General features: G+C 39.6%; 2 protein-coding genes across 2 annotated transcripts; both read right to left on the reverse strand.

Moving 5' to 3' along the window:
* Positions 1-7,898: 7,898 nt before the first annotated feature.
* LOC134640662 (odorant receptor 131-2-like) lies at positions 7,899-8,816 on the reverse strand. The gene has a single exon (XM_063492567.1). The coding sequence runs from the start codon at positions 8,814-8,816 to the stop codon at positions 7,899-7,901; it is 918 nt and encodes a 305-aa protein (XP_063348637.1).
* A 6,045-nt stretch (positions 8,817-14,861) lies between these two features.
* Positions 14,862-15,776, reverse strand: LOC134640663 (odorant receptor 131-2-like). Its single transcript, XM_063492568.1, has one exon. The coding sequence runs from the start codon at positions 15,774-15,776 to the stop codon at positions 14,862-14,864; it is 915 nt and encodes a 304-aa protein (XP_063348638.1).
* Positions 15,777-18,041: the final 2,265 nt, after the last annotated feature.

Raw genomic sequence — 18,041 nt, forward strand, 5'->3', positions numbered from 1 at the left:
GAGGTCTCGCGGTGGCATTTCAGGGCCGTTTCAACTGCCGCTCAGTGAAAGTTGGACACTTTTTTTCGTTTGAACTACAGCTGATCAAAATCGGAAGTAAGGATCCTTTTTATTGTGCTGTGGTGTATCGTCCACCCGGCCCGAATAGCTTGTTTTTATCGGAGTTTAGCGACTTCCTGTCCTCTACTATGAGGTTGTCCAGACTGCTTTTAGTTGGGGATTTTAACATGCATGTTGATGATGACTCCGACCTCTTTGCCAGAGGTTTTATCAACATTATGGATTCTTTTCATTTTACCCAGCATGTGTCAGGCCCCACACATAACAAAGGACACACACTGGACCTCGTTTTTACTTTGGGTTTGAATATTGATTCTATTTGTTCTGAGGACATTTTTATCTCTGATCACCATTGTATTCTTTTTAACATGTCTATTCATGAGCCGTTGTCTCCTGTTCACCGGACAATTATCTCGCGCATCATAAATTCCTCCACAGCGGAGAATTTCACGGATGCTTTTAATTTAACTCTGTCCCCGCAGAACGGTGTTGATTTCTTAACAGATCTATTTAATAACCATTGTTTTTCGATTTTAGATGAAATCTGTCCGGTTAAAATATGACCAGTTTCTGTTTCCAAATCCGTACCCTGGCAAAATGACAACATCCGCTCCATAAAACGTGACTGTCGTAAAGCTGAGCGCTCATGGAGGAAAACTCATTTAAATGTTCATTTCCTTTACTTAAAGGATCTTTTAGCCTCTTTTAACAATGCAATTAGAGATGCGAGGGCTGCTTATTTTTCTCATCTGGTTGCAAAGAGCAAAGGTAATCCTAAAGTGTTATTTGACACTATTACTGATATTATTACTCCTGCTCCACCTGCTGCCATTATTTCTTCTAATGAAGACTGTGAAACATTTCTTTCTTTCTTTCTGGAAAAAATTGGTAATGTAAGGAAAAAATTGTCCCCATCAGCATCTGCATTGTCAGTTCCTACGCCAGCTCGGCCTGTCATTTTAGAAAGCTTTCTACCCGTCTCACTGTCAGAGCTGGAAAAAATAGTTAATGCAACAAAAGCATCATCATGTTCACTCGACATTATACCCGCATCGTTATTCAAAAATGTCTTTCACTCTATTGGTCCCTGTGTGCTCACCATAGTTAACACCTCACTGGGATCTGGTAAAGTCCCTGCTTATTTTAAAACTGCTGTTATACACCCCCTGTTAAAAAAGCCTATGCTGGACCCATCTCTCACTAGCAATTACAGACCAATCTCAAAAATACCGTTAATTGCTAAGATATTAGAGAAGGTTGTGGCTAAGCAGCTTACAGCAGTTTTAGACAAACATAATCTCTTTGACAAATTTCAGTCTGGCTTTCGTAGAGCTCATTCTACTGAAACAGCCCTTCTTAGAGTTTCCAGTGACATTCTGATGCAAAACGATGTGGGAAAGTGTTCTGTACTCCTAATGTTGGACCTCACGTCAGCCTTTGACACCGCTGACCATTACATTTAGCTTGAAAGGCTGAAATACTGGGTTGGTGTATCTGGGTCTGCCTTAGAGTGGTTCTCCTCGTATTTCTATGAACGATACTTTTCTGTGGCGGTCTCTAAGTTCAGGTCATCTTCTACGTCCCTGTCCTATGGTGTGCCACAAGGTTCTGTGCTGGGGCCTTTATTGTTTTTAATATATTTACTTCCTCTCCAGCATGTTTTGAGCCCTTTTGAGGACATTCGCTACCACTGCTATGCAGACGACATCCAGCTATATATGTCTTTTAAACCAGAAGATGTTTCTAAGCTGCAGATTCTAAATGTGTGCTTAGAAACCATCAAAGGTTGGATGGCTGACAACTTCCTCCAACTTAATGAAGAAAAGACTGAAGTCCTTGTATGTGCTCCAGACAGACATGTACCTAACATAATGAATGCTCTTGGTCCTCTTTCAACATTTGTGAAATCGTCTATCAGGAACCTAGGAGTAACCTTTGATTCTGCTCTTACCCTGGACGTTCACGTCAAATCTCTGGTTCGGTCCTGCTTCTATCATTTAAGAAACATTTCTAAACTAAGCCCCATAGTATCTCACACTGAACTGGAGATTGTTATTCATGCATTCATTTCATCACGATTGGACTATTGTAATTCACTGTTTACATGTCTAAACAAAAACTCCCTGGAGCGCCTGCAGATTGTCCAAAATGCTGCAGCAAGACTTCTGACAAGAACATCTAAGTACTCTCATGTGACACCGTTGCTTATACAGCTGCACTGGCTCCCCGTTGAATTCAGAGTCCATTTTAAGATACTGGTTCTGACATTTAAAGCTCTTCAAGGACAAGCACCAGCCTATATCATTGAACTGTTACAGCCTTATGTCCCTAGTAGGTCCCTGAGGTCTTGTGATCAGGGCCTACTTGTTATTCAGCATACTAGGCTGAAAACCAAGGGTGATAGAGCTTTTGCCACTGTGGCCGCCAGACTGTGGAACTGTCTTCCTCAGAACTTAAGATCTGCAGACTCATTGATTACTTTTAAAAAACAGACAAACACGGAATAAACTGCCTCAGCGTTATCAAGTCCTGGCTCGGAAGGAGCAAAAGAAACACAGTTTTTTATTTTCACTAAAGTTTTGAAAATGCCAACTTGGGTGAGGTCAGTTATGATGGAGGTAGGTACCCTACAGCTAATATCCCTTGTCACACAACGAACAACCCCAGAAGAAAAAGTCCTAAAATCTGGGGAAGACGAAGTGTCCCACTCACTCACCACAACCGGCTGCTTGAGAGTTCTCGAGTCTGGCTGTGCGGTGACACGCTGGCAGCGCTTCCTCCTCGGTGATGGCTCCGGCGCGTCAGGTAACTCCACATCCACCGAGGTGGGTCGCGCCTTGTCCGCTGAATTGGGCAGGAAAGCGAAAGCGGCTGGGGGGTGAAGGTGAAGTGTGTTAGGGAAGAAGTTCTGTTGGAGTGGGTGAAGCGATCCCAGTAACCAGGGGAGGCCAGAAAGCAGTCGCTGTAGCTGGGTCTCCAAGGCGCGACGAAACTCCTCCTCCTCATGCTCTAGCCACAGGCTAATCCGCCTTGCAACTGAATCACTTAATTCCTCCAGGAGCTCCTTCGAAGTTGCGAATGCTGCTAGGTCCATTGTGTGGTCACCTCGTACTGTCACGGATATACAATATATACGATATATAATATACGGAGACACACGGGATAAAGAGCAGAGAGAAGCTGAGAACACCAGTTAACACAGATGAACTGATGACGAGCAGACACACACTATACATACACACAAGGGTAATCAGGAAATGACACGCAGCTGAACCTAATGGGCATGGCGAGACACAGACCTTCAAAGTAAAACAGGAAAAAAACAGCAGACCTTCAAAGTAAAACAGGAAAAAAACAGCAGACCTTCAAAGTAAAACGTGTCCCTGAGTTTGTGTTTTACAAACACAAAATCAGGGACACGAACAGAGCACCGGGGGAGGGACACAGGTAGGAATAACTAAACACAAAAACCAAAACCCTAAGAACTAACAAACACACATCAAGAAATCGAAGATTAATGATACAAAACAGAAAACACTGGGTTGCCGACCCAGGACCATGACAGATCTTTGTATTATCTTTGTATTTTTAGTGTACACTGAGGGCCATGGGAGCATTGCAATTTCAAATTCCTGTGTATGACTGTACATATGATCTTTGACAATAAAGCTGACTTTGAGCTTTGAAATAAATGTGCTGATTTTCTTCCCTACCTATTGCCTCTTTTAAGGTATTTACTGCACACGCGACAGTGTAAATCATTTTTAAGAAATTGTTTCAAGTCCTAATTAATTTTTCTAATTGTTCAGTTATATTGGGACAAATATGTAACATGAGGCATACCACAGGCCACAGCATCCCAATAAAACTAGATCTCAACTAGTGATGGGAATTCCGGCTTTTTTTAGAGAACCGGCTCTTTCGGCTCGACTCACTAAAAAGATCCGGCTTTTTCGGCTCCCAACTGGCTCTTCAGGTTGTTTTGTTGCTTTAATTAATGTATTATCAACAACAATATAAAATTATGCACAAAAGGAATTACTAATGTAAAAAAACATGGTTTTATTAATATATGTTTATATATAAATATATAGTGGCCCCTAGAGAAAAAGCACATACAAACTCCAAAAAGCACGTGCACACTCCAAAGCACGTACAAACTCCAAATAACGTACAAACTAAAACACATAGCGTTAACTGACCTTCCAAAACAGAGCTATCTAGATCACTTAAATTACACAATTGAAAGCATATGTGTATTGTTTGTGTATTTATACACAAGCACTCATATATATTCAAATAATTTTTTAAAAAAAATGTTCATTTACCTGTTACTACCACAAACCAAATCCGGTCGTTGGTACTTCCTGGCTTGTGTAGCCACTAGGTAACAAAAGGTCAACACTGCCCCTAGCATCCTGGAGCACTTCCGTCGCGTTTTGGAGTTTGTACGTGTTTTGGAATTTGTTCGTGCTTCGGAATTTGTTCGTGCTTCTGAGTTTTTACGTGTTTTGGAGTTTTTACGTGCTTCTGAGTTTTTATGTGTTTTGGAGTTTGTGCGTGTTTTGGAGTTTGTACGTACTTCTGAGTTTTTACATGTTTTGGAGTTTTTACTTGTTTGGGAGTTTTTACGTGCTTCTGAGTTTTTACCTGTTTTGGAGTTTTTACGTGCTTCTGAGTTTTTATGCGTTTTGGAGTTTGTACATGCTTCGGAGTTTGTACGTGTTTTGGAGTTTGTAAATATACTTTTATTTACTCACTCCACATAAAATGTAATAAATATAAAACCAACTATTTACATTTCAACTTTTAACTATTTAAATTTTCAGCTATTTAAATTTTCAGCTTTTTCCCTTTAAACAAAATTAAAGTGAAACAACACAAAACACTGTTAACACAATTAAATATAAATTAAAATATGCAAAACAAAAAGAAGATGCACATTCTCTGTCATATAGGCCTGCATGAATAAACTTTCTGAATTCTTTATCATCCGCAACTGAAAATAGTTGTGGATGATTACTATACCTTTCTAATGTGACAATGTTGTCTCTTGTTGTTGTCCCTGGCTCTCTTTCTCTCTCTTTCCCTCCTGCTCTGTTCCTGTGCTACTGCGAGTGTAACTACCGTATGGTGTTATTTTTGTGCCACTATTCTGAGCGCACGTAAAAAAAAGTTTGCAGGTGCAAGTGTTGCATTTTGAGGAGAAATTTATTTTGAGCGAAGAAAAGCTGAATTTGAGTGAACAAAATTCATTGCTGCGTGCAGAAAATGTATTTCAGTGTTTGCCATTATCCATACACACACGCAATAGCAGCCCCTCTCACTCAGTTTTTGCATTTGCGCTCGCTCGCAATGTGTTGCTCGCGCTCTCAACATTTCTGCCCGTGCGCGCTCAACTCTTTCTCTACGCTGTTATATTTGTGCCACAAAACCAGCCAATCACAGACTTGGATGCAAAAATATCTGAGTGGCTGTTCTGGTCTCCAATCAGCTCGAAATGACGAAATGCAATATCCCAGAATCCATTTCGTCCAAAACTCAAACGAGGCAGTGGCGGAGGAACACAGAGTGGCGGAGTTTGAAATATTACTCTTTCTGGGTCACAAAATAAACTTTTAAGATATTTTCATGCGAGAATGGTGCTGTGTAAACTTCAAATATCTGCTCGATTCATCAAGACATCACATATTTACATAAGTGCTCTTATGTAAATAAAAACTGAGCAAGAGGGGCTGCTATTGTGTGTGTGTATGGATAATAGCAAACACTGAAATACATTTTTTGCACGCAGCAATGAATTTTGTTCACTCAAATTCAGCTTTTCTTCACTCAAAATAAATTTCTCCTCAAAATGCAACACTTGCACCTGCAAACTTTTTTTATGCGCGCTCAAATTTTTTTTACGTGCGCTCAGAATAGTGGCACAAAAATAACGCCATACTACCGCCCCTCCCCCCTCTGCCCAGCGCAAGCACAAGGCTGGCGTGCGGAGTGAAGTGGGAAAAAAGTGCGAGAGAGAGAGAGGGTGAGAGAAAGAAGAAAAAAAACACGGCTCGCGTCGCTCACTTCAATGAGTCGGCTCTAAGAGCCGTTTCATTCGTGACCAACACATCACTAATCTCAACCATGAAATGCTGAAAGCTAAAAAAAACTCCAGCAAATTTGTTGCAGTTGTGCAGTTCGTTTATAGTGTAAACCTCATCCAACTTCAATACAAACCAACTAAGTTAAAAGAACTTCCCATAGCATGCATGCTTTGTATTGTAGCAAGCAGCAAAATACTGTAGATATGCAAAACTCTGTACTGACTAGCGATAAAAATGAACATAAATTCTCTGTGTTGTCAAATAGTTTACAGCACCTTACTATATTTACTTTTGTTGCTCCCACAACAATACAATACACATCTTGTTTTGTCATCTGGCCAATAAGCAGACTGAACATTCTCACATGGTTTGTAGTGACAGATTTTGGTTTGCTTGGAGTTTATTTGAATTTGTTTGTATGTGAAAACAATCCAAACTATAGGGAAAAGCTACAAGTTTATAAACTCATCCAGTCATTTGGACAAGAGAAAACAAACTATGAGTGTTAACACTCCTTAATAGAGCTGTGCATAAGAAAAAACACCCCTAAACACCCCTAAAACCATGAGCGGACCACAATTCAGTCACAGTTCAGAAACGAATACAGTCACACAGGAAACCATTGCTTCAAGTTATTGCTGCTAAAGGTGGTTCCATAAGCTACTCAGTCATAGGGTGTGCCATATGCAGGTTTACGTGAGTGTGTACTATATATATCACTGTGTAGCTTTCCGTAACTTCATGGCAGGAAGCCATTTTGTCATGGTCTGTCAGTCCTCGCTGGACTGTCACCTTTGCTTTGGTATGCTATGCGTTGTAGTTCACACCTGGTCCCTTCTTTCCTACTATGTCCATTGGTGTGTGTGTGTGTGTGTGTGTTGCTTGTGTGACGATTTGCAGGCAATGCCAGGCTTGAAGAGATTTCCCACACTAAAACCTGACGGCAATCAAGATTCACCTGCTGCTGATGATCAGCAGTTCGGTACTTAACAGAGTGGTTGAGCTTCAATCAACAATGGAGCATTTAGTTATATAGTGAGACAACCCCGACTCTCTATGGTGAACTTGTCTTTGTCCTTCAAGCTGACAGTTTTAGTGGTGGAGTGAGAATCCCATTTGTGTTGTTTGTTGGTACTGGTTGATTCTCATTGTTTACATCATAAAACTGTTCTATTGATCAATTTCAGTTTAATTTTCTTTTTTCTTTCTGTTTATATATATTGTTTATTTATACAGCACCAAGTCCCAACAAATCACAGCAATCCCCTCAAGGTGCTTTATATTGTACAATAAAGACCTCACAACAAATCACCACTCAATCATTCTGCATGGTGTCAAAATTGACCTGGACTTTCACGTGAACAAAGACAAAAGAGAGGAAGCTGCAGCATGGCGAAGTTTAATCCCTGTGGAGGAATGTTATACATGAAAGACCACGTTTCACCAGCAAGGCCAGTGGCCAGGCGAGTAGGCAGAAAGCTTTACTGGGGCCCTATATAACCTCTAAGAGCACCTCTCACACAGGCTACAGCTGATGAAGGACCTCAATTGCCACAAGTGATGCAGATAACCACAGCTGGAAGTACAAACCACTGTTTTTTGCTTCTTTCAGTGATGGAAAGTTAATCATTACTTACTAGTCAAAAAATTCAAAAGTTATTCTTGTATATGCAACTAGTTATTTGCTATGTTTCCTAAACATGAAAGTCAGTATTAATAATATTGTTGATATACTTTGATACTTATACTTTAAATTATGTTCATTTTGAACAGGAAGAAGCAGGAAAAATATACAAGAAAGAATTTTTCATCTCTAACGCCATAGATGAGTGGACTTAGACACCTTGGAACAATGTTAAATAATACATAGTTATAGTATCTTAAATCTTGGTATAAATTTAAATCAACCTGAATGACTGCAGTTTCTATGAATGGGGTCCATAGCCGTAATAGGCAGAGGAGCAGCTGAAAACCATGAAGGATCACTGTTCTCAGTCCTTTTTGTGTTGACTTCTTATTCTCTCCTGATGCAGCTTTGGCCACTTTCATTATTTCAGCATAGGAGAAAATAATAGTGATGCCCATGATCAAGAAATAAAACTGATTTACAGCTGAGCGAACATGATCCTGCCATCTATAAAGCATAAACATCTCCACAGAGCAAATTGCATATTGTTTGTAGAAGCTAATTGAAGCAGTAGCAAAGAACATGGAAATAATAAGAATGCATGGCCCAGAGCTGAGGCCATGAATGATCAGGATACAGTACATAGTGTTGCGTGTGGAGCACAGCTGTCCATGACGAAGAGGCATACAAATGGCCACATAGCGCTCCAGAGTCATTGCTGTCAGAGTAATTGGTGTGACAATAGAATATACAAGCACAAAAAGAGAGATAATTATACACAACCAAACTTGGAATGAACATCTGAAAACGGTTAAAATAAGTAGGATGTCAGTCATGAGTAACAAAAAGCTGTCTGACAGTAATGTGACAAAAAATAAGATGTAGCGAGCAGATGTGTAAAAACATTCCTTTTTAAAAAAGGTCACAATGAGCAACATGTTGATACAAAGAAAGATTATCACCAGGATTTGCACAGTAATGACCCGGTCAGTCAATGGTTGTACCAAAGAAGCACAAATTAATGTGTTGTTACCTGCCATAGAGAATGTACACGAGTGAAGCACTTCTAAAAGTCCATCAGAGTGTAATTATTAAATATTTAGCCTAACCACTCAAGCCAAAAATTTAATCCAGTGAAGAAACCTTTTATTCTTTTTCAGAGACAATGTCTTCTGCTGAGCTCTGGACAGTGCTCTGTGAGGTGACAATGGAACAGTAATTTAAAGATCATACGAAACTGTGTCATCTTTCCTTGATGGCTATTGCTCTCAATGGCTCCACCTCTGTTGGGTCGAAACACAATGGCAACATTCAACAATTAGACCTAACAACCTCATTGATGGAGCTCTCAGGAGACTCAGTAAACAGTAAACACTACATTAAAGTTCTGAAAAAGTTGTTGCATGTTGAGAATTTAATCAGTTGCCATAGTTATTAGCACGTGAAAGAGGATATCATATTATTTTACATGTATTTTTTATAAAGCCCTACTCTGATGTGACACTGACAGGTACTAGGCCAGTACCTTCAGTATACAGTATATGTCTTTCTAAAAGTGCTGTAACTGAGTTTAAGAATAAAGTTTACCCACTGTTGTCATTTTCAATACCCTGTATCAACACAGAGCAGAGCAGCTGCCTGAACGCTACTCCAACAGAGGTTGATTATCTTGTTAATAATTTTGCCTCCTCACTACGTATGACACTGGATAGTGTAGTACTCAAGAAGTACTCGACTCCCTGGTATAATTCTCAAACACATAGCTTAAAGCAGATAACTCGTAATTTGGAGAGGAAATGACGTGTCACAAATTTAGAAGATCATCATTTAGCCTGGAGAAATTGTTTGCTGCTTTATAAGAAAGCCCTCCGTAAAGCCAGAGCATCTTACTATTCACCACTGACTGAAGAAAATAAGAACAACCCAAGGTTTCTCTTCAGCACTGTAGCCAGGCTGACAAAAAGTCAGAGTACTGTTGAGCCAACCATCCCTTTAATCTTTAATGAACTACTGACTTCATGAACTTCTTCACAAATAAAAATTGAATCATTAGAGAAAAAAATACCCATAATCATCTCACAGATGTAACATTATCTACAGCTACTTTCAGTACCACTGATGTTCATTTAGAGTCTTTTTCTCCAATTGATCTTTCTGAGTTAACGCAGCTGTAGTGGCTCCCCATTGAATTCAGAGTCAATTTCAAGATTCTGGTACTGACTTATAGAGCTCTTCATGGACAAGCTCCTGCCTACATCATTGAACTTCTACAGCCCTATGTCCCTAGCAGGTCTCTTAGGTCATGTAATCAGGGTCTACTTGTCATTCATCATACAAGGCTGAGAACTAAAGGAGACAGAGCTTTTGCCACTGTGGCTCCCAGACTGTGGAACTCTCTCCCACTGAGCTTAAGATCTCTGGACTAAGTAGCTGTCACGATCCTGGGTCTTTTAACCCAGCGTTTTGAGTTTTAGTTTATTTTGATGTTTATGGTTTATGTTTAAGTTCATTAGGTTATCTAAGTTCTTTTGTTTATTAGATTTCCCTTGTGTTTTCAACCCCTGTGTTAAGTCTCCTTTGTCCTTTGTGTTTCATGTCTGCATGTCTTTTGTTGTCAAGTTCATGTTGTCATGTCTGTGTTTTATTATGTTTCCTGTTTTATTTTGAAGAGGTCCTGTGTTCCTGTGTTCAGTGTGACGTCGTTATGTGCATGTGTGTCAGCTGTTTCCCCATGTGTTCCCACTTCCCTCATTAGCCTCCTGTGTGTATTTAGTCTTGTTTTCTCATTCAGTCTTTGTCAGGTTGTCTGTTGTTTTCCATGCCATGCTCCTAGGTTTCTATGTTCAAAGTCTCAGGTATTCATGTCCAAGATTATCTGTGTTCATGTTAGGGTCTTTCATGTTGTGCTTTAGTTCACCCAGTTTAGGTTTAGGTTTCAGTTTTGCCCTTGCCCTTTTTGTTTGTAGTTTTTTGCCAGCTCTCAAGAAACAGCTCACTTTTTGTTTATATCAAGTTTTGTTTCATGTTCATTCGTGTCTGCATTTTGGGTCCACTCCTCACTCCATACAGACTGCCTCAGCCAGACTGTGACCTTCTTTCAAAAAACAACTAAAAACACATCTTTTTAGAATTGCATTTTGTTAACTGTTTTCTTTTTTTGTTTCGTACTCTATTATCCTTGTGTGAAGCACTTTGTGATCTTTTATCTAGAAAGGTGCTATATAAATAAAGTTTTACTTACTTTCTTCAGTAACTGCTTCCTCCAAACCATCAACGTGATATATGATCAACCTATCTCTAATAAATAAAATAAGGCCTTCAAGCTGGCTGTAGTTAAACCGTTGCTTAAAAATCCATGTCTTCACACACTAAGGTTAATTATGTTCCACAGGGTTCAGTGCTAGGACCAATTCCATTTACTTTGTGCTGCTAACCTTAGGCAGTATCATCAGAAGGCATAGCATACATTTTCACACCAATTAGTTAAACTGCAGGAATAACTTAAAGACATAAAGACCTGGATTCAAAATCCTGCTCCTCGGGACCTGCTTCATTAGTACCAGAGGTCAGAGCACTGTCCGGTCCCGCCTCATCTGGTCCTGCGCAGCCAGTAGCAGCCTACATCGCCCTCGGGCGATGGTGGTATGTGGCGGGGCGTGGTCTGCAGTGCCCCTGGAGACGAGGCGGATGCACCTGAGCACCATCTGCAGTCACGCCTTGCCTGTGCTCAGCGGTGACTATGGGGAAAAGGAGCCTTCGGGGCCTTCTTGTGAGGCCCCAAAGGCTCCAGTCCTCCACGGAAGATTTTCCACTAGAGGAGTCGTGACAACAACCTACCTACACTCGCCCTTTGACCAAGTAACAAAAGTTGATGGTCACTTGATGCACCCTGAACAGCGTGGACCTACCCATATTTTGTATTCATTACAGATAGGGTGCATCGAGTGAGTCATGACACTTGCACAGAGGAGGAACTCACTCAGCTTTAAAGCTGCTGGGAAATGATCTTCCAGGCAACTCATTATAACCCCATGGCAGGGCATATGGGATATGACAAAACTCTGGAGCAAAGAATGGCATGATTTTATTGGCCTGGCCTCTGCGCAGATATGTGTCGATGGTCCGTATTCCGGCTGCATTGTCAACTGGTTAACCAGCCAGCCATTCCAAAAGCTCCTTTGTGCGAGTTACCATTAATTGATGTCCCATTTGGCCACATACGCATGGACCTCATCGGTCCATTTCACCGGAGTGCACATGGATATAACTTTTTATTAGTTCTGGTGGATTAGCAATGCTATACCCTGAAGCAGTGCTGTTGTGCTTCATTTCTGCAAAGCATGTGGCGCAGGCTCTGTTTCATGCCATCTTCCAAGTTGGCATCCCAAAAGAGATACTGACTGACAAGGCCACATTGTTCATGTCTTGCACACTGTACGAATGTACAGCTGTATTAATTATTGGGCATTAAATCGTTAAATGTAAAAGAAAAGTGTCTGGACTTCTTTAAGTTGCTTGAAGACGTTTCACACCTCATCTGAGCAGCTTCTTCAGTTCTTCAGAACTAAGAACAGCAGACATCTCAGTGATTACAAACATTTACATGACTCAGTTGCATGTGGAAGATGCACAGAAACTTTCGATTGCTTTAGACAAGAGGTTGTCTGTAACTGATTAAAAGAGATCAGAAGATGGAAAATTATGCTGCCTTTGTTTTGTAAGGCAATGAGTATGGAGAAAAGCATTAGGTGCAGAAAATGAAATAATTTTTTGGGGAGCCACTCTTCATGTGTTCTTCAGGTGGCCGCTCCCTGTGATTCTGCATTTATGTTGGTTACTCGAATATATGTCACACTATGCTTACTTTGTTAAACGTTGCAAAACACGCAAATGCTCCCTGAGCAGCACCCTTGCGCTGTGCTTTGCTCAGGGCAACAGGAAAATGTTTTTGTGTGGTAGAAGCTGTAGAAAAGAATGGATTTCAGAGGACAGTTTTCTAAGACTAAAATAAATAGAGAAAAGAGAAAAAAAATGCAAACGCTGCTGATCTCATAGTTATATGTGTACTCATTCAGTGACATACTTTAATAATAATAATAATGGCTTTCTTATTGCGTTTAAATGATATTTATAAGTTTGCATTTATATGCAGAAATAGCATTTCGCTCTATAAACCACCACTGTATATACATAACACTATTTACTTTTTATTTATATTTGTACATTTTATATATTTTTTCTCTTAATACTGTTCATATGTATGTAGTGCTGCAGAATTGTGCAACTGTGCTGTCCCCTCTTCTCTTCACCCTGTACACCTCTGACTTCTGCTGTAACTCTGAATCATGCCATATTCAGATGTTTGCGGACGAAACAGCCATCATGGGGTGTATCTGGGATGACCAGGAAGAGGAGTACAGTAGTCTGGTGAGGAACTTTGTCACATGGAGTCACACAAACCACCTGCAACTGAACACCTCAAAGACCAAGGAACTGGTTCAGGAGGTCCAGACCAGTTCCACTGCCAGTTCGGATAGAGGGAGAGAAGGTGGAGGTGGTCAACACATATGAGTATCTCGGGTTGTGGGTGGACAACAAACTGGACTGCTCATGCAACACACAGCACCTGTATAAAAAAAGGCCAAGGCAGACTGTACTTCCTCAGGAGACTGAGGTTCTTCAACATCTGCAGGAAGCTCCTGAGGATGTTTTACCAGGTTGCCGGAGTACTGTTCTATGCTGTGGTGTGCTGGGGGAGCAGCACAGCAAAGGACGTGTCCAGGCTGGAAAAACTAATCAGGAAGGCTGGCTCTGTGGTTGGCATGAAGCTGGACACTCTGGTGACAATGGCGGAGAGAAGGACACTAAAAAACTGCTGGACATTATGGACAATGCTGGGCATCCTCTGCACACGGCCAGTCTGTTCAGTGACAGGTTGCTTCTCCCGAAGTCAAGGACCAACAGACTTAAAAACTCCTTTGTCCCACATGCCATCAAACTGTTTAACTCCTCGCTGGAGGGGAGAGGGAGGGGAAACAGGGGGACAAAGGAGGGTTGGAACAACTAATCTTTAGTGCCTTTTTCACTGTGCAGTATTTTTTTATATATATATATATATATATATATATATATATATATATATATATATATATATATATGTATGTGTATGTATGTATGTATGTGTGTGTGTGTGTGTGTGTGTGTGTGTGTGTGTGTGTGTGTGTGTGTATATATATATATCCAACAGTGCACTCGCAATAGTTGAAAGCTGAAATGTGCAATTCCCTGATATTCTTATTCCTATTTATTCTTATTTATCCCTATTGTATACTCTGTATTTGTATATGTGTATATATGGTATATTTCTGCTCACATTCCGCAACTTCTGTCGGTGCTGTGCTACTGGAAACTGAATTTCCTGGAGGAACCCAGCTGAGGGATAAATAAAGTTTCATCTAATCTAATCTAATCTAATCTAATGATCAGTACCGAAGCTGTTTTCAAAATAACATTATTCCATCCTTCATCATTCTTCCCCATTCACATAACAGCAATAAAATAAAAGTAGTATTTGTTGTCATATATCATTTGTTTGTCACATAATCCTGATTAATAATGATATTTTTAAGTCTTGTCATGTTGCACATACTCAGTCATTTGGAAATTTCAGTTAAATTATGTTGCAACAATTCATAACAGATAAAGCTAAATCAATCAAGTTGCAACATCATAAAAACTCCACAATTCGTTCTGAGAACCATCTCCTATCAGGAAAAAAAATTATCTTGGACAAATTGTGTAGATACACTTAACATTTATTTAAATTTTGTTTTCTCATTTTAAACTTATGTGTAAACTCTACCTGAAAAGTGACATGTAACTACACACGGAGAGTTGTTTTTAAATGTATAACAATATAGCATCACTGAACATATACAGGAAAGCACGTTGCAAAACTACGAATAATTTAAAATTAATCATTATTTACATGAAATTATTCTTGCATATTGAAACAGTCATTTCCTGTATGGTGTGAGGAAATATGAATGGCAGCATTTATATTTCTGATGTAACTCAAATTATGTTTATTTTGAACAGGATGAAGTAGGCATAAGACTTTTCAGTACAAGAAAAAAATTTTCATCCCTGAGGCCATAGATCAGAGGACTTAAGCACCTTGGAGCAATATTAAACATAATGTAGTTAAAATATCTGATATCTATAAATAACCTGAAATCAATCTGAAGCACTGCAGTTTCAATGAATGGGCACCACAGTTGAATGAGACAAAGCAGCAACTGGAAAGCATGAAGGATCACTGTTTTGAGTCCTTTATGTGTCAACTTCTTTTTCTCTCCTGATGCAGCTTTGGCCACTTTCATTATTTGAACATATGAGAATGCAATAGTGATGCCCATAATCAAGAAATAAAATTGATACACAGCTGATCGAACATGATCCTGCCATCTGTAAAGAGTAAATGCCTCTACACTACATATCATGGATTGCTTGTAGAAGTTAAGTGAGGCAGAAGCAAAGAACATGGACAGAATAATTATACAAGGGCCAGAGCTGACACCGTGAATGATCAGGATACAGTACATAGTGCTGCGTGTGGAGCAGAGCTGTCCATGACGCAGGGGCATACAAATGGCCACATAGCGCTCCAGAGTCATTGCTGTCAGAGTAACTGGTGTGACAATGAAGTAAAGAAGTACAACAACAGAGATAGTTATACACAACCACACTTGTATTGTAAATTCAAAATAGGTCAATATGAGCAAAACATCTGACACCAATAACAAAACACTGTCTGACAGCAGTGTTACAAAAAATAAGATGTAACGTGCAGATGTGTGAAAACATTCCTTTTTAATAAAGATCACAATGAGCAACATGTTGATGCAAAGAAAAATTATTACCAGGATCTGTACGATAATGACACGGTCATTGACTGGTCTCTGCAAAAAAACATCATTCACTGAGTTGTTACCAGCCATAGAGAAGAAACATGTGTTTGAAGTACTTCTAAGAGTTCATTAAAGTTTTGTTAATAAATGTAAGATTTTCCTTTTAAAAATCAAAACTCAAAATCAAATCCAGTGGAGAAACCTTCCATTCTGTTCCAGAGCCAAATGTCTTATGCTGCGTTCCCTGCAGTTTTCTGAGAAATGACTGCATCATTAATTTGAAGCTTACAGCAACTAAGAATAACAATAACACATGAAACTTCCCTGTACTGTGTTGTCATCGTCCCCTAGTACCCATTCTCCTTAGCATCGATGCCTCTAAATAGGTAATTGATGGTATATTCAGGAGACTTTGTAGTAAACTCAACATAACAGACCTAAAAGAATCAAAAAGTTGTTGTTTGCTGAGGAGGTAATCATCTGTAGTTAGTGCAACAAGTAAGACTACATCCCATTATTTTGGCTCTGTCTTAAAAACTCCTAAAGTGATGTGACTGTGACAGGTACTAGGTCTGTTTGTGAGGTATTCAGTTAAGCGAAAACTGTCCTTTCTTTACTAAGCATTGTCTCTTAATTTACCATAAATGAGAAAGTTTAAAATAGCAGAGTTTTGTAAAAATTTTTCTGCCTTTGATTATATTAAACTGTATAGAGACAAGTGCATAACACATGTAAGAAAGACTTGGAAAACATCAGACATTTATATCCTAAAACTGATCACACATAGATTGACCAGTTGGTAGGTTTACTGATGCTAGGTGTTTTTTAAAGATATGTGGCTACTTCAGCTCATCTGTAATCCACCCAGCAGAGACTTCATGGTCCCATTTGTGGCTAATATAGGTAAAAGAATTTGCTAATAACTTACAATTCAAAACAGAGAAGAGAAGTCAGATGGAAAATGTATTGTTTTTTCTTCAGGCATTTTTCCTCACTATTCCCTCTTTTAAATGCACATATCAATTTTTGTTGTATTTTGTCTTGCTAAAGCAGTTAATGAAAAGTGGGTAACTGTCACAGCTAGAAGCCAGAATGTGGAGTGGACCCAAAAACAGATTCAAGCCAAGAAACAGAACTTTGACATGAACAAGGGTTTTATTTACAGTGGCATGAAGGTACAAGAGGATAAGAACATGAACTGTGAAATACAGTGAATGTGAACTAAGAACAAACTGTGACATACTAGGAAACATGAATGAAGTGGAGACTAGGAAGACAAGCTTTGAGTAAACTGTGAGATGCTATGAACTAGCATGGTGTTACTGGGGTTATTAAATATGTGTATATGGGTGTATGTAGATAGATAGATAGATAGATAGATAGATAGATAGATAGATAGATATGTATAAAATTAATAAATAAATGTAAAATAATAATAATACATGTAACATAATGTAATCGTAATGAGGTATTTCTGTAGTGTATTGATTACTAAATAGTGGAAAAGGGGTGAGATTAAATAAGCTTATGCTTCTTCCTGCTCCTTTTTGAACATGAAAGGTTTTTTTGTTTGTTTGTTTTTGGGATTTTTTTTTTTTTTGTGGTTGCTTTGTTTTCCTCTTGTTTTGCTTCATTTGTTTGTCTCTTTTTTATTTCAATGTGGTTGTATTTTTTTTAACATGTTCAAAATAAGATTCAATTCAATTTAACTATGAACTAAGAAGGTGACGTGAAACACTATGTACATGAGCTCAGGGACTATAAACTAGATCGTCCCAGAATATGAATGGTGGTTGACAGGACTCGGCGAGGGGAACAGTGGTACGAGAGTGGGTGCTGGGGAGGCACTGAAACAGAGGGAAGACAGAGTCAGGTTGGTCCTTGGGGAAATGACTGAATTAATCCAAACTGTTAGTTTGAACAGTCTTACTGGGTTGTAGGTGGAGTCATGTGAGAGGGAGGAAGCAGGATAATGAGGCCTGGGTGAGTCGAGTGGAGTAGTGATCCGTGATTCCAAAACAGTGAAGGCAGGGAGGCGAGCAGGTGAGACTGGAGAAAACTGATTGAGAGGTTTACCAGCTATTTGGAGTGCAATGGAGTCCAATGTTCAGGTGAGCGAGGCTATTGCAAGGTTGTAAGGTGAGTCAGGAAACAACTGGGAAGACAAGAACATAGAGGTGAGTACTAGAACAATGAGTGCTGCGAGACACATAAGGCCAAACACTAATGAGGGTTAGCAGACAAGCTGGTGAAGGCTGGTTGTGGACGCTGGTCTTATATACAGCTGGCTTAATCAATCTCAGATGGCCCTCAGGGGAGGAGCAGCTAAGGCTCCGCCCAAAGGTGGAGAGCAGC

This window comes from Pelmatolapia mariae, linkage group LG14 (genome assembly GCF_036321145.2).
Source record: "Pelmatolapia mariae isolate MD_Pm_ZW linkage group LG14, Pm_UMD_F_2, whole genome shotgun sequence".
Classification (NCBI taxonomy): Eukaryota; Metazoa; Chordata; class Actinopteri; order Cichliformes; family Cichlidae; genus Pelmatolapia; species Pelmatolapia mariae.

What these genes read in the sequence shown, in the direction of transcription:
- LOC134640663 (XM_063492568.1), bottom strand. Translation starts at nt 15,776, where the DNA reads ATGGCTGGTAACAACTCAGTGAATGATGTTTTTTTGCAGAGACCAGTC.
- LOC134640662 (XM_063492567.1), bottom strand. Translation starts at nt 8,816, where the DNA reads ATGGCAGGTAACAACACATTAATTTGTGCTTCTTTGGTACAACCATTG.